General features: G+C 28.1%; 2 protein-coding genes across 2 annotated transcripts; one reads left to right on the forward strand and one right to left on the reverse strand.

Annotated features, from left to right (window-relative positions):
• The first annotated feature begins 4,943 nt into the window (after positions 1-4,943).
• LOC138349366 (uncharacterized) lies at positions 4,944-9,844 on the forward strand. Its single transcript, XM_069299693.1, has 9 exons — positions 4,944-5,282; positions 6,247-6,930; positions 7,046-7,189; positions 7,602-7,679; positions 8,113-8,238; positions 8,330-8,804; positions 8,890-9,025; positions 9,103-9,200; positions 9,450-9,844. The coding sequence occupies exons 1-9, from the start codon at positions 4,944-4,946 to the stop codon at positions 9,842-9,844; spliced, it is 2,475 nt and encodes an 824-aa protein (XP_069155794.1).
• Positions 9,845-11,446: 1,602 nt separating this feature from the next.
• Positions 11,447-12,348, reverse strand: LOC138349367 (uncharacterized). The gene is made up of 2 exons (XM_069299694.1): positions 11,998-12,348; positions 11,447-11,890 (listed from the first exon to the last, which is right to left on the reverse strand). Exons 1-2 carry the CDS (start codon positions 12,346-12,348, stop codon positions 11,447-11,449), a joined length of 795 nt encoding a protein of 264 aa, XP_069155795.1.
• Between the last annotated feature and the right edge of the window lie 571 nt (positions 12,349-12,919).

The following is a 12,919-nucleotide window of genomic DNA, read 5'->3' on the forward strand; positions in this document are numbered from 1 at the left end:
TCTTTGAAAAATTCGTATTTCCTATTCATTTCAATATGTATTTTATTCGTATTTCTATTTATTCTAGTTTTTATTTAGAATATTGTATAATAAATATAAAATACAAAAAAGTTGTATGATGAAAAAGTGAGATAATAGTTTTTAGAGAAAGAACACATCACTTAAAATTCTCATCATTAACAATTTCAAAAAAAAACTCCTTTTTCATTCTATTAGAGCAACTTTCCTTTGTTATGTTTTCATTTTAATTGTATACCAATAATTTTTTTTTATTTTATGTGCTCACTTTATCATTCAAATTAAAATTGATTTTTTTCCCATTCAAACTACAAATTGTATTTCGGTGATCAAAATTGTATTACTTGATTACCATATATATATATATATATATATATATATATATATATATATATATATACGTATCTCAATATGTATGAATATGATTTATGAAATGGTACAAGATTTTTCGAGAAAATAGCATACTTGGTGGAAATAATAAATTTGTTGAGGAAGGTTATAATATTCTAAAAAAATATATATATATTGACTATGAAAGAAATAAGAATACAAGATTCTGGAAAACATATAGCATACATAGGTAAAATAATATAATCAGTATACAATATTCTAAAAAAAATACAAAATTAACTGTTGAAAGACGGGATACATATATGTTTAAGAAATACAAATTCATATGAGATAGCAAATATAGTGAAAATGATATAATCAGAATACAATATTCTAAAAAAATATAAATTGACTGTTAAAAAATAGGATATATTTATGCTTAAGAAATACAAGTTCATATGAGATACATATTTGAATGACTACAAATAAAAAAGAAATACAATTTCGCAACCTTCTTCTTTGACTCTCTCTTTTTTCTTCGTTTGCTATGTTCCTTTTTATCAATTCTTTTCACCAAATTCAAATCTGATTGTGATTATTTGTGAATTAATAATCCTATAAGCAAAATTCGAAATTATTGAATATGAATATATAAAAAGATCAAACAATATATTAACAATATATTAAGTATGAATGCTTATGTGGCTTACTACAAATTACAATCTATTAAATCTCAAATATGAAAATAAAATCATAAAAATAGTGTTTCAAATACTAAAATTTCGAAATGCTTAAATATTTGATGAGTATGTTAACAAACTCATATAAAAATTGAAAAATGACAAAATTATAATACATGCAATCCAAAATTCAACATAATTTTTTATTTCGAAAACAAAATCTTATAAAATCTCGCTTTATGTATTGAGAGATTTCTTGAATTAATCGATAGATCTGAACAAATTGATATGAACTTGAATAATTATTTCTTCTTCAACAATGAGACACAATAATGGTGAAAATGGTAAAAGAGAAAAAAATTTTAAAATCTTAAAGATAAAAATAAATTTAATGGTACTAAAGTCTAGAAGAAGTCTAAACGGATAGTGAATATATTTAATGTTGGATTGTTTTGAGAAATAAAAGGAAAGACAAATAATAGTATTTACAAATTATTTTTAAAATATTGACATTTGACTAAATATTTTAAAGTGTAGATGTTTTTATTAAATAAGTTAGAAATTGTGACTACTTTACTAATTTTTCTTAAATTCAAAATACAGATGCCGGAAGTTGAAGTGGGCTGCATACATTCGGTATACAGCCCAAGATACAGGAAACGGGGCTGATATATGAGTTATATACACTGATATAAACGTGTGTATACAAAAAAACGAAAATTGATTTTGAAGTCCAAAACTCAGCAGCTTAGGCCCAATGTTTCTGGGCAGCAATAGGCCCAGAAGGCCCAAATCTTCCTCTCTCACTCTCTTTTATTTGAATTTATTAATTTGTCTAACTCTTACTTTATTCGCTAATTAATTTTAAGGATAGCTTAATTAAATTCCCTAAAAGATAAAACATATTTTTTATGTTAGTGTATAAATTTTATTTTATTTTTTAATCAATTCTTGTTCAAAGATCTTGGTCCAAACCTCTCTTCTTCTTTTAATTGGATTAAAATGATTCCTTGGGTTTTCGACTAAATGTTCAAATTATAATGAATTAAATAAATCTTAATTAATCTAGTTTGTTAAAATTCTTATCTCTTGTATTTCAAGTCAAATGTTTCATTTTTGGATCTCTTTGTCTAAAGGTATATAAAATAAAACTAATATGTCATTTATTTAATTATTTTTCTAAAAATTAACCAAATATTATAAATTATTCTTTTTATGTTAAATCAACTTTTTTGTTTATTTTTTATTTATTAAAAAAGTTTAGTCAAACATATTTTAGTCAAATCGTCGATCAATCGCGAGTTAGCGGGCATTTCGAGAACCTAACACCTTCTCAAATTGTACATTTGAACTTTAAACCCTTTTCAATTGATTTTTATCTGTTTTAAATCTTTTGAAAAATAATTTTAGGTTTCTTGATTTTTACTAAAAAATCAAGTGGCGACTCTGTTAATTCGGAAAATTAATTTCTCTTGAATCATAAGATTAATTGATTTTTCGATACTTAGTCATTTTTACTTTACTTTAATTTTTATATTTTTGTAAAATAGAAATGGCGACTGCAGTGGGGATTAATTAAGTTCTAACAAAAGGATTTGACTATTTGACTAATTGTAATTATTGAATTGCTTATCTGTGACTAATGTGTTTTAATTGTATAACTGACATTGCATTTCATGGCATATTTTGATATATATTGTATATTATATTAAAGGACGTTTTGCGGAATCGCGACCGAACTTTTCTATACTCAATTTTTTTCTGAAATTAGCGATAATTTATTGGTTCGTCATGCGTCCAATTGTTGTCGCGAGTTCCAACCCAAATTGTCTATTTGGGTCCCGGGTCTTTTCAAAGTCACTCTTAGTCAAATAGGATAAAGCTAAACCAAATCCAAAATTTATGAGCATTTGAACTAAGATGACCCAACACCCAAGGCGTGTTGGGCCCATTCGAAGACCACCATGAGTCCAAAACGGCTTACGGCCTAAAAGTATGTTCATAATTATCTGTTTAAATTTGAAAGATGTATACGTTGTATGAAAAATCATTGTCTCATGAGGTAAGGAATATATTATAGTTTACTCTAGTTAAAGACATAATTAACTCTGTTGACACCCAATTTTGACCCTCTCCGATAATAATTAATCGATGAGCTACTTAATTCCAAACGATTTAAAATAATTAGTTTTATAAAATTCAAAATAATTATTTCAAGTCTACTTTAATATATATATATATATATATATATATATATATATATATATATATATATATATATATATATATATATATATATATATTACATGATTATGTATATAATTAGTATATTTTATGACTATTCAAAAATCATCTCAAAAAAGATTTTAGTTATAATAAAATATTTAGACAACTAGTGTGATTTAAATAATAATTTATACTTTTAGGTTAATTTGTCTATAACTGAAATAATTATTTTATATTGTTAAAATTAAGAAGCTCATCAATTAATGTATATTAATTCCAATTATTTAGTTATTAATGAAAAGACAACTTTCACATATAGCAAACAAAAAATCCATATTTGTTTGCTACAGTAAAGTTAGCATAATTGCGCTCAATAGCAAACATAAAACTGTATAATTCGCTATACATATACAATTGTATAATTCACTGGCCTAAATTGTATAATTCGCTAGCCTATTTCGCTGCAATTGTATAATTCGCTATCCTATTTCACTGCAATTGTATAATGCACAATTGTATAATTCACTGTCTATTTCGCTGCAATATCTTTATAAGATTTGCTTTGCATATAATTGAATCGAATTAAAATGTATGTATATTGCATAATTATAAGTGTATAACAAGAAGATATATGTTTTTCTCTCGCTTTATACAAAAACAGAAACACAATATATACACTTCTTTTGTATAAAGCTAGAGAAAATTGTATTTCACTGCAACTGTATAATTCGCAATTGTATAATTCGTTGACCTTTTTCTCTGCAATATTATTTGTATAAAATTTGCATTTGTATACATTTGAATTGAAGTAAAATGTTTGTAAATTGTATAATTAAGTGCATAACACGAAGATATACAATTTTCTCTCGCTTTATACAAAACAGAAACAGAAATTATACATTTCTGTGTATAAACGAGAGAGGCGAGAATGGGAGAGTGGCGAGCAAGACTTTTGGGAGAGAGGCGCCTGGCAAATTTTGGCTAACGTTTGCTATGGAGCACAATTAAATCAAACCCTAGCTACTCCATTTATTTTAGGTTATTAGTTTGTTATTATATACAATTTTCCCTTAATGAAATCCCTAGTCTATTTGAGATAAAACCAAATTGGGCCTTTTTCCTCATTTCTTCGATCAAGCTCAATTCTAATTTCCTTTCAACAGCCCACTCAGCTTATCTTCCCAACCTTTAATGGGAAAATTATATGAAATGACAAACATTCATAACTAATTATATCATAGGGGTATAGTTTAATTTATTTACATTATATAATTATAGTTTATTTTTTTTGCTATAATTAATAGGGTCCACAACCTATTATGTAACCAATAGTAGAAAAACCTTATTTTCTAATTTTGTATATAATTATACACAAAACAATTTTCTCTCTCCTTTTCACAAATAATTTTCTCTCCTTTTCACATTCTAACGTCTTCTCCTACATTTAATACTCCAGCTATCCGGTTTGAATTTCAAATTTTTGTCCAAAATTTGAGTAATCCCTCCCGAAGTTGAAGTTCCCTCCCCAAGTTGAAGTCAATTTCGTAAGTACTCCTTAATTTTAGTTGATTACCTCTTTTTTTTAACTTATTTAAAATTTGTATATGTGTTCTGTTTATTATTTTTTTTTATATATTTTGATGAAATAATCATTTTTTTGTTCTTGATAGATCTAAAATTGGTCAAACAATGAATGAATCATCTTCATCTTTGAGGATTACCAGAGGTAGTCCTTTGCATGTCAATGTTGTTGACATTTTACCATCCTTTTCGATGGGGCTGACTCAAGATTTTGGGGTTAATGTAGGGTCTTTGGGAAAATCAAAACAAGTTATACAAGAACAAACCATGGAAGAGCTGAGATCAAAGAAAAAAAATGACCCTATGGCAGTTCAAAAAGTTACTAAAAATGTCAAAGCTAGAGGCTTTAAAATTGTACAAGAAACAAGAAAGAGGAAAGCTGTAAACATTGAATCAGAGGAAAATGCTTCTGAAGTTGTCGGATCTGAAGAACTTCATAATCATGAGGTAGTGTCTTAAAACACAAAGTTAGATACAATTTTTTGCTTAATTAGTTGTCAATATACAAAAAATATTAAATTAAGTATTGTATATAGTATATTCCATGTTTAGTAATTGTATATAGTATATTGCATGTTTATGTTATTTTTGGTTTTTGTATATATATACAAAATAGTAATTGGACTTAGTTATACGGATGGAAAATTTGAATATATGATTAGAATTTGTATATTCTATTAGTTATATACAAATTATTGAAGTTAGTATATATTAAGTTTATATACATATACAAAAATTGATATGTACATGTCTGTTTTAATAGCTGGTAGTAGGGGATTGTATATTAAAGGCTCATTTTTTTTTATATAAATATATACACAAAGTAATTGGATTTAGTTATATAGATGGGAAAATATCATATGTGATTATAATTTTGTATATTGTAGTAGTTATATACAAATTATTTAATATAATGTCATGTTTAACTAATATATTCATGTATACATATTGTAGTTGGATTTAGTTATATAGATGGAAAAATATCATATGTGATTATAATTTGTATATTGTAGTAGTTATATACAAATTATTGAATATAATGTCATGTTTACCTAATATATTCATGTACACATATCAATATACAAAAAAAGGTAAGTTCATATATATAAACAGAAATTAATCTGAGCATGACTTATTTTTTTGATTTTTTTTGTATATATATATAAGTATATATATACAGAAATTAATCTGTACATGACTTATTTTAAAATTGATTTTTTTTGTATATATATACTCTGTTTATTTCATACACTTTTTTTATTTTTTAGGAAGTCAGATATATTTGCAAGAACCGTGAAAAAGGACAATTCACATGCAATGTTATACGCAAATCAACACATTGAATGAGCTTCAGAATAAACTGCCTCCAAATCAATATAATCGTATATGTGCATCATCGTGTTTTGCACAGTTAACAACAATGAGACGATGTCACGTGCAAGCACAATTGTTTAGATGCATTATGTTGAGGAAGTTGGAAGGTAAATCTGTGAATGCAATACTTTTATATATAAATGGCACAATGTTTCGATTCACAATACGGGAATTTGCCATTATTTCTGATTTGAATTGTTGTGATAATGGTGCTGACTTCTACTTTGATACTGATCAACCCAATAGAATCATCGATGAGTATTTTCCAGCGAATTCTCCTGTCACTAAAGTTCGTTTGGCTGAAGCTTTTAAAGCAAAGGTATGGGGTGACAATCAGGGAGATGCATACAAGTTTGGGATTCTATATTATATACATGTGTTTATCATGTCCGCAGAACCTACTACAACAACAATAGATAGATTGGACTTTGATCTGGTTGACACAGGTAGATTTATGGATTATCCGTGGGGTCGGAAGGCTTTTAATGAACTTGCTAAATCCATAAACAACAAGATAAAGCCATGTGGACAGTACTACAGAATTCAGGGCTTTCCACTTCCAATGCAAGTTTGGTTCTATGAATGTTGCTCGTATGTTGATGACAAGATTGTTGTCAAGGTTTCTAGTCACATTCCTCGGATTATCAATTGGGTGACTAAGAACGACCATCCTCGGTTTGATTATTTCATGAAAATAATTTTTAATGATGCAGATAATCCGGTATGCATTTACTTAATACAATTTGTAAATTATTGAAGTTAGTATACATTTACTTACTACAATTTGTATATTACATTTTTATTATATTGACTTATAATTTTTCATGATTATGCAGATTAAGTTCAGAAATATTGAGCCAACAGCGATGGAAATTATAATCCTCCAACTTCCACCATCGACAGAACAATCAATTTCTCAGGGCCTGCAGACTGATCAAAATAAAGTTACAGATCTGGACGATGATTTCCAAAACCGCCCAGTATAACAAGCAGAAAAGGAAAAGAAAAAGTTATTGAATGTTCTTCACCGATTAGGAAAAAGAAAAAGCAATCTGTTACAATCATCTCCATCAACAAATCTTCAACAAAGGCAATTAAGACATACACATGAAGATCAATGGCGCGCAAAGCCACACGATCACAGTCCATCAATATCAACAGTGTTGAGAAGCACAGTGATGCAGGTACGTCACACAACAATGAACATGGAGAGCAGAAAAGTGTACAAGACAGAACACAAATGGGGCAAATTAAGAAGTCAACAAGCATTACAATTTCGCGTGATGAATTTGAAGCATTCAAAAAATCGATAATCAAATATACAATTCAAATATATGTTATTTGAAAAGATTATATACAATTATTAATAAAATATGCACTTTTTTCACATAGGTCAAGGACGAGTTCGCGGATTTGAGAAAAATGCTTGAAGACAAATTCAAAACAGTGTTGGAAGCCATGAATTCCAAGGTATCACATGTATAAATTTTTTGTTTTAATTTTTTATATACAATATAATATATACTAATGAATACAGTTGTATAATTATTTTTTCAGGTTAATGTCGTCGATGATGATCAAGAATCACCCGTCGAAGATGTTCATCACCAGCCCACATACACTCCACATGAACCCCAAAGTTAATCTGCAAATTTGACAGAACAAGAGGTATTATTTTGCAATATTTATGCATTAATTCAGTTTATACACATATTGAAATGAAGTAAATTGTATATAAGTAAATTCAGTTTATACACATTAATTCAGTTTATACACATATTGAAATTAAATAATTAAGAACTATATACTAGTATAGCTCAAATTATTATAAATCAGCATATTACTTATTTTTATACAGAATATACTACAACATAGTTTCTTATAATGTTTACATTATTTTCAGGCTACATTTGAAGATGTCATGCAAGAAACGCATATCACTCGTGTTCATCAGTCAAATATCAAGTCTTCACAGTTAGGTGCACAAAAAAAATCGATAGGTCATCCAAGTGCATTAAAAGATCATGAGGTATCCATAAATGATTATATACATTTTAAAATTTATTATAATGGTTTATAATCAGTTTGTTAGATATTTACGTTATTATTTTCTATTTAAGCTAGGAGATAACTTGCAAGAACTAAACCAGAATTCCTCACTGTTGGATCAAGTTATTTTGGGTGATAATTTGAATGATGTAAGTGGCACTGCCTCACAAGATCAATTAGTGTTGTATGCTAATGTGGATGCCCAGCAAAATGCCCAAAGGGAAACTGAAAGTAGCTCAAACAGTCGGGTAATATATAACATATACAATGCTGCATCTCACGAGCGTTTTGCAGAAGCAGAGGAGTCTATTATAGTTGCAGCGCCTATACAAATGGTATACATGCCTGATTCAAATCAGGAAACAGTTGTAACTGAATCAGAGGATGAATTGCCAGACCATCTTCTTCCAAGCGTGAACACACTGCAAAACATTGTATTACAAAAACAAGTTGAAGCTGAAGTAACACCAATGCCAGCTGTTAGGCATAGACGCCCAGGTCCATTCAACATATCTCCGTACATGACTTCGCTTGGGTCAGATGCTAGTAAGCAACAATTATTTATGTTTACATTTTCATAAATAAGCATATTGTTTGCATGATGTAAATATTTATATACATATCTTTTCAGGTAGTTCGTCCCGACAACCAGTTGTGTTTTACATGAAGCATCCTTTTGTTTCATTGTCTGATAAGGAAGAGTCTGATTTGTTTTCAAATTTTTGGATATGGCTGAAAGAAGACTTACTCGTCAAGCATTACAAAAAGTAACATATTTTTTTTTGTATACACTTGCATTTTTAATTGTTTGTTTTGTATAGTTATTTTGTATTATTTATAATAGGAACTATGCGGAGGATCGCTACAAGAAAGGAAAGGCAACATTACCACAATTGTTTAATTTTGGTGTAGCAAAAATTGACAACAAGAATTGGTTCTACAGTTTGAGCGCCAGTTGATTGATAACTCGGTATGTTCCGTTTTTATATTATTAAAAATGTTTAAATTAAATGAAATTGTATAATGTATAAATTATAATATTATTACTCATTATATCACAGCACATAGATGTCTTATTCTACTATATAAGGAAAAAGATCAAATACTCCAACAGTAGCCCATACAAATTCACAAATCTATGTTGCAATTTCAACTCTGTTTTTCTAAATGCTTGGAATTATGGAATAAAAGGTGACCTTTCTAAGGAAGTGTTAGACGAGATGATTATTGATTATATTAATGGATACAAGATGCTAGCGTATGCACCATGGCACACAGTCGATGATGTATTCATCCCGGTTAACTTAGAAGGCAAGTTACATTGGATTCTGATTGTCATATCTTTCAATGATCGATGCATCAAGGTGTATGACTCAATCAACAATTCTCTTCACCACTCATTTGTTGTCAATCACATCAAGAAGTATGCACAGCTTATACCACTGTATCTTGTAAAGTCTGATTTCTATTTGAAGAAAGGTTTGAATATTGCAAGTCACCATCGATATCAAGGTCATACCGTATATGATTCCTTCGAAATTGTATATGTGGAAGACCTTCCCCAACAACCAGTTGCTAGTTTGTAAGTTCAAAAATTCAATAAATTTGTATTATATTAAACATAGTTACACTTTAAGTAGTATAATAACATTTGAACTTTTTTTTCGTACATACGCGGAGTTTTTGAGTGAGAGAAAAGACATTCCAGCAGATTTAGACCCAGAAGAAATTTGCCTTAGATACGGTGCATTGTTGTGAAATTACGGCAATCAAAAGATACAAGCCGGAGCTGTCAGTGATAGTGAAGCGCCTTTAAAACCCGTCAGGAATCGCACAAAAAACAACAGTTCTGAAAGGATTACAATCCATTAGTTTTATACCTTAGTTGTAGCATTGTTTTGGTTTTTAGTTGACAGTTTAAATATTAGTTGTAGATTAACAATTTTACCATAACTTTTGTTTTAATTAACTCGTAATATCATTGTCCTTGTTTTGAACTATCATTTTAGTGTTATAAAAATATATGACACTATCTTTTTGTGTTATTTTGTATAACGTATTATATAAATAAATATATATATATATATATATATATACACAATTTAATTGTATAAAAACTACTTTTAAAATAAAGTATCTTACATATATATATATATATACACACAGTTTTCTATACAAATTAATGCAATTACTATATTTTAGGCTAATAATGTTTTATATTTTTTTTATAAGATCTTGTTGTTTATTATTGAACATTTTATCATGTTGAGTACATATATACAAATTGCATTTACGAATTTTTATAACAAAGATATATGTTGTTCAATTTATTAATTGTATATATTTTATAGTCACACTCATTTCATTGTATAAAATATATGCTCTATATTAGTGTTATTTTGTATAACGTATTATACAAATAAATACATACATATACATTTTAATTGAATTACTATATATATATATATATATACAATCTAATTGAATATATATACATATGTAATCTAAATATGCATATACAATCTTATTTATAAAATATATATATATACAAATTGCATTTACAAATTTGTATAACAAAAGATATATGTTGTTCAGATTTTTATTTGTATATAGTATATACTAGCACGTATTCAATGTATTTTATTAATTGTGTATGCACATACAATTAGATTGCAATAAATATACATATGCAATCTTATTAAATAAATATATACATGTACAAATTGCATTTACGAATTTGTATAACAAAAGATATATGTTGTTCAGGTTTTTATTTGTATATAGTATATACTAGCACTTATTCAATGTTTTTATTAATTGTATATGCATATTCAATATATGTTGTTCAGGTTTTATTTGTATATAGGATAAAAGAGTTTAATTTTAAAAGCTCTACTTGTTTAGTGTTAAACATTTTATCATGGTGCGTATATATATACAAATTTAATTTACGCATTTGTATAACAAATATATATGTTGTTCAAATTAATCATTGTATATAGTATATGCTAAAACTTATTGAGTATAATATTTACTTTTGTATGTCATACAACACACACATTAATGTACAACACATAACAAAATTATGACGTAGTTTAAGTAATATAAGTATACATAAACAAAGATTTCAATTAATTCATAATGCATATAGTTTCAATTCAAATTTAATTAGGAAAAAACAATCAGCCTTAAACATCTTTTGGCTTATTTCTACACGAACGCCTATTGTGACCTGTCATTCCACATGTGCTACATGTATTTTTTCCCCTTAATCCTCGATAACTCTCTTGCTGTTTTTTTCTGAGGCTTACCCTTTGGCTGCCAAGAGGTCGTTTAAATTTTGGAGGTAATACGTCATCAGCAATAACGCTATCCGGAATCAACCATGCTTTTACATCCGGCAAAGGATGTATAGGCATATTATATGTCTTCAACATTGTCTTTGGTTTGTATAAATCTGAGCAATATTCATCTGGTGGTAGACTCTTCAATTTTAATACCGCCCAAGCATGTTCACAAGGTATTTCCTCGTACCGAAATCTTCCACATGTGCAAGTTTTTTCTTTTAGACAGACTACAAAATATCTCCCATCATCATTAACATTGTGCACATATTCCGTTGACGGTACAACCTGCTCATTTATAAATACAATTAAATGAAATGATGTTCATACTAATATATAATATACAATTAAATTTGGTCAACACTCCTAAATATATACTTATTCTTAAATATTACCGTCATTCTTGTGCTCAATGCTTCATTGTCTGCTAGTATGTCATGGTATTTTCCAATCAATGATGTGAATATGCAGGTTGCCTCCTTCTTGTAGTCATGATTCCACCTTCCAAATAATAGCCTTACCTCTTCGAGAAATTCAAAAATAGGCAATTCTCTCGCTGAAACAAGTGCTGCATTTATACTCTCAGCAATATTTGATGTCATGTGCCATCCTCTATGTACTTGTGCATAACAAAGAGCCCATTTTTCATATCCAGCTAAATCCAAATACTCTTTCACTGTTATATCTTCTTTTTCTACCGTATCCATTAACATATCAAATTCATTCTTTGTGCAAGCTTTTGCCATCGTATAGAATACACCAGATAACTTCTCATGAGATTTTCTAAACTTTTTCTGAACGTTATTCCATAAATGTCACATACAAGCATAGTTTGGGACATTACTATATACATTTGTAACAGCCTTTATAATGCTCTCATTTCTATCAGACACAACACACATGTTACTCCTCTCACCGTATGCTTCTTTAAGTTGCTCAAAAAATCAAGTCCACGCAGCATCATTTTCTGAATCAATAATACCATACGCAAGTGAAAATATATGTCCTACAATAATATCAAAATCATATATTAAATGTACAAATACAACAGATTCACGTATATACATATACATTATATATATATATATATATATATATATATATACCTGCGCCATCTGTCGTGCTTGCTGCAACAAATGTCCCATTATATGGACCTCTCAGATGACTACCATCCACCACGACTATTGGTCTACAATGATTGAATCCTTAGATAAATGTATTTAATGCAACAAATAGATACAAGAACTCATTATTCGTACTCTTTTTCATATGTATATGAGACCACGGGTAAGTGATATCCATCATATATACAAATAA

This window comes from Solanum lycopersicum, chromosome 6, assembly GCF_036512215.1.
Source record: "Solanum lycopersicum chromosome 6, SLM_r2.1".
Classification (NCBI taxonomy): Eukaryota; Viridiplantae; Streptophyta; class Magnoliopsida; order Solanales; family Solanaceae; genus Solanum; species Solanum lycopersicum.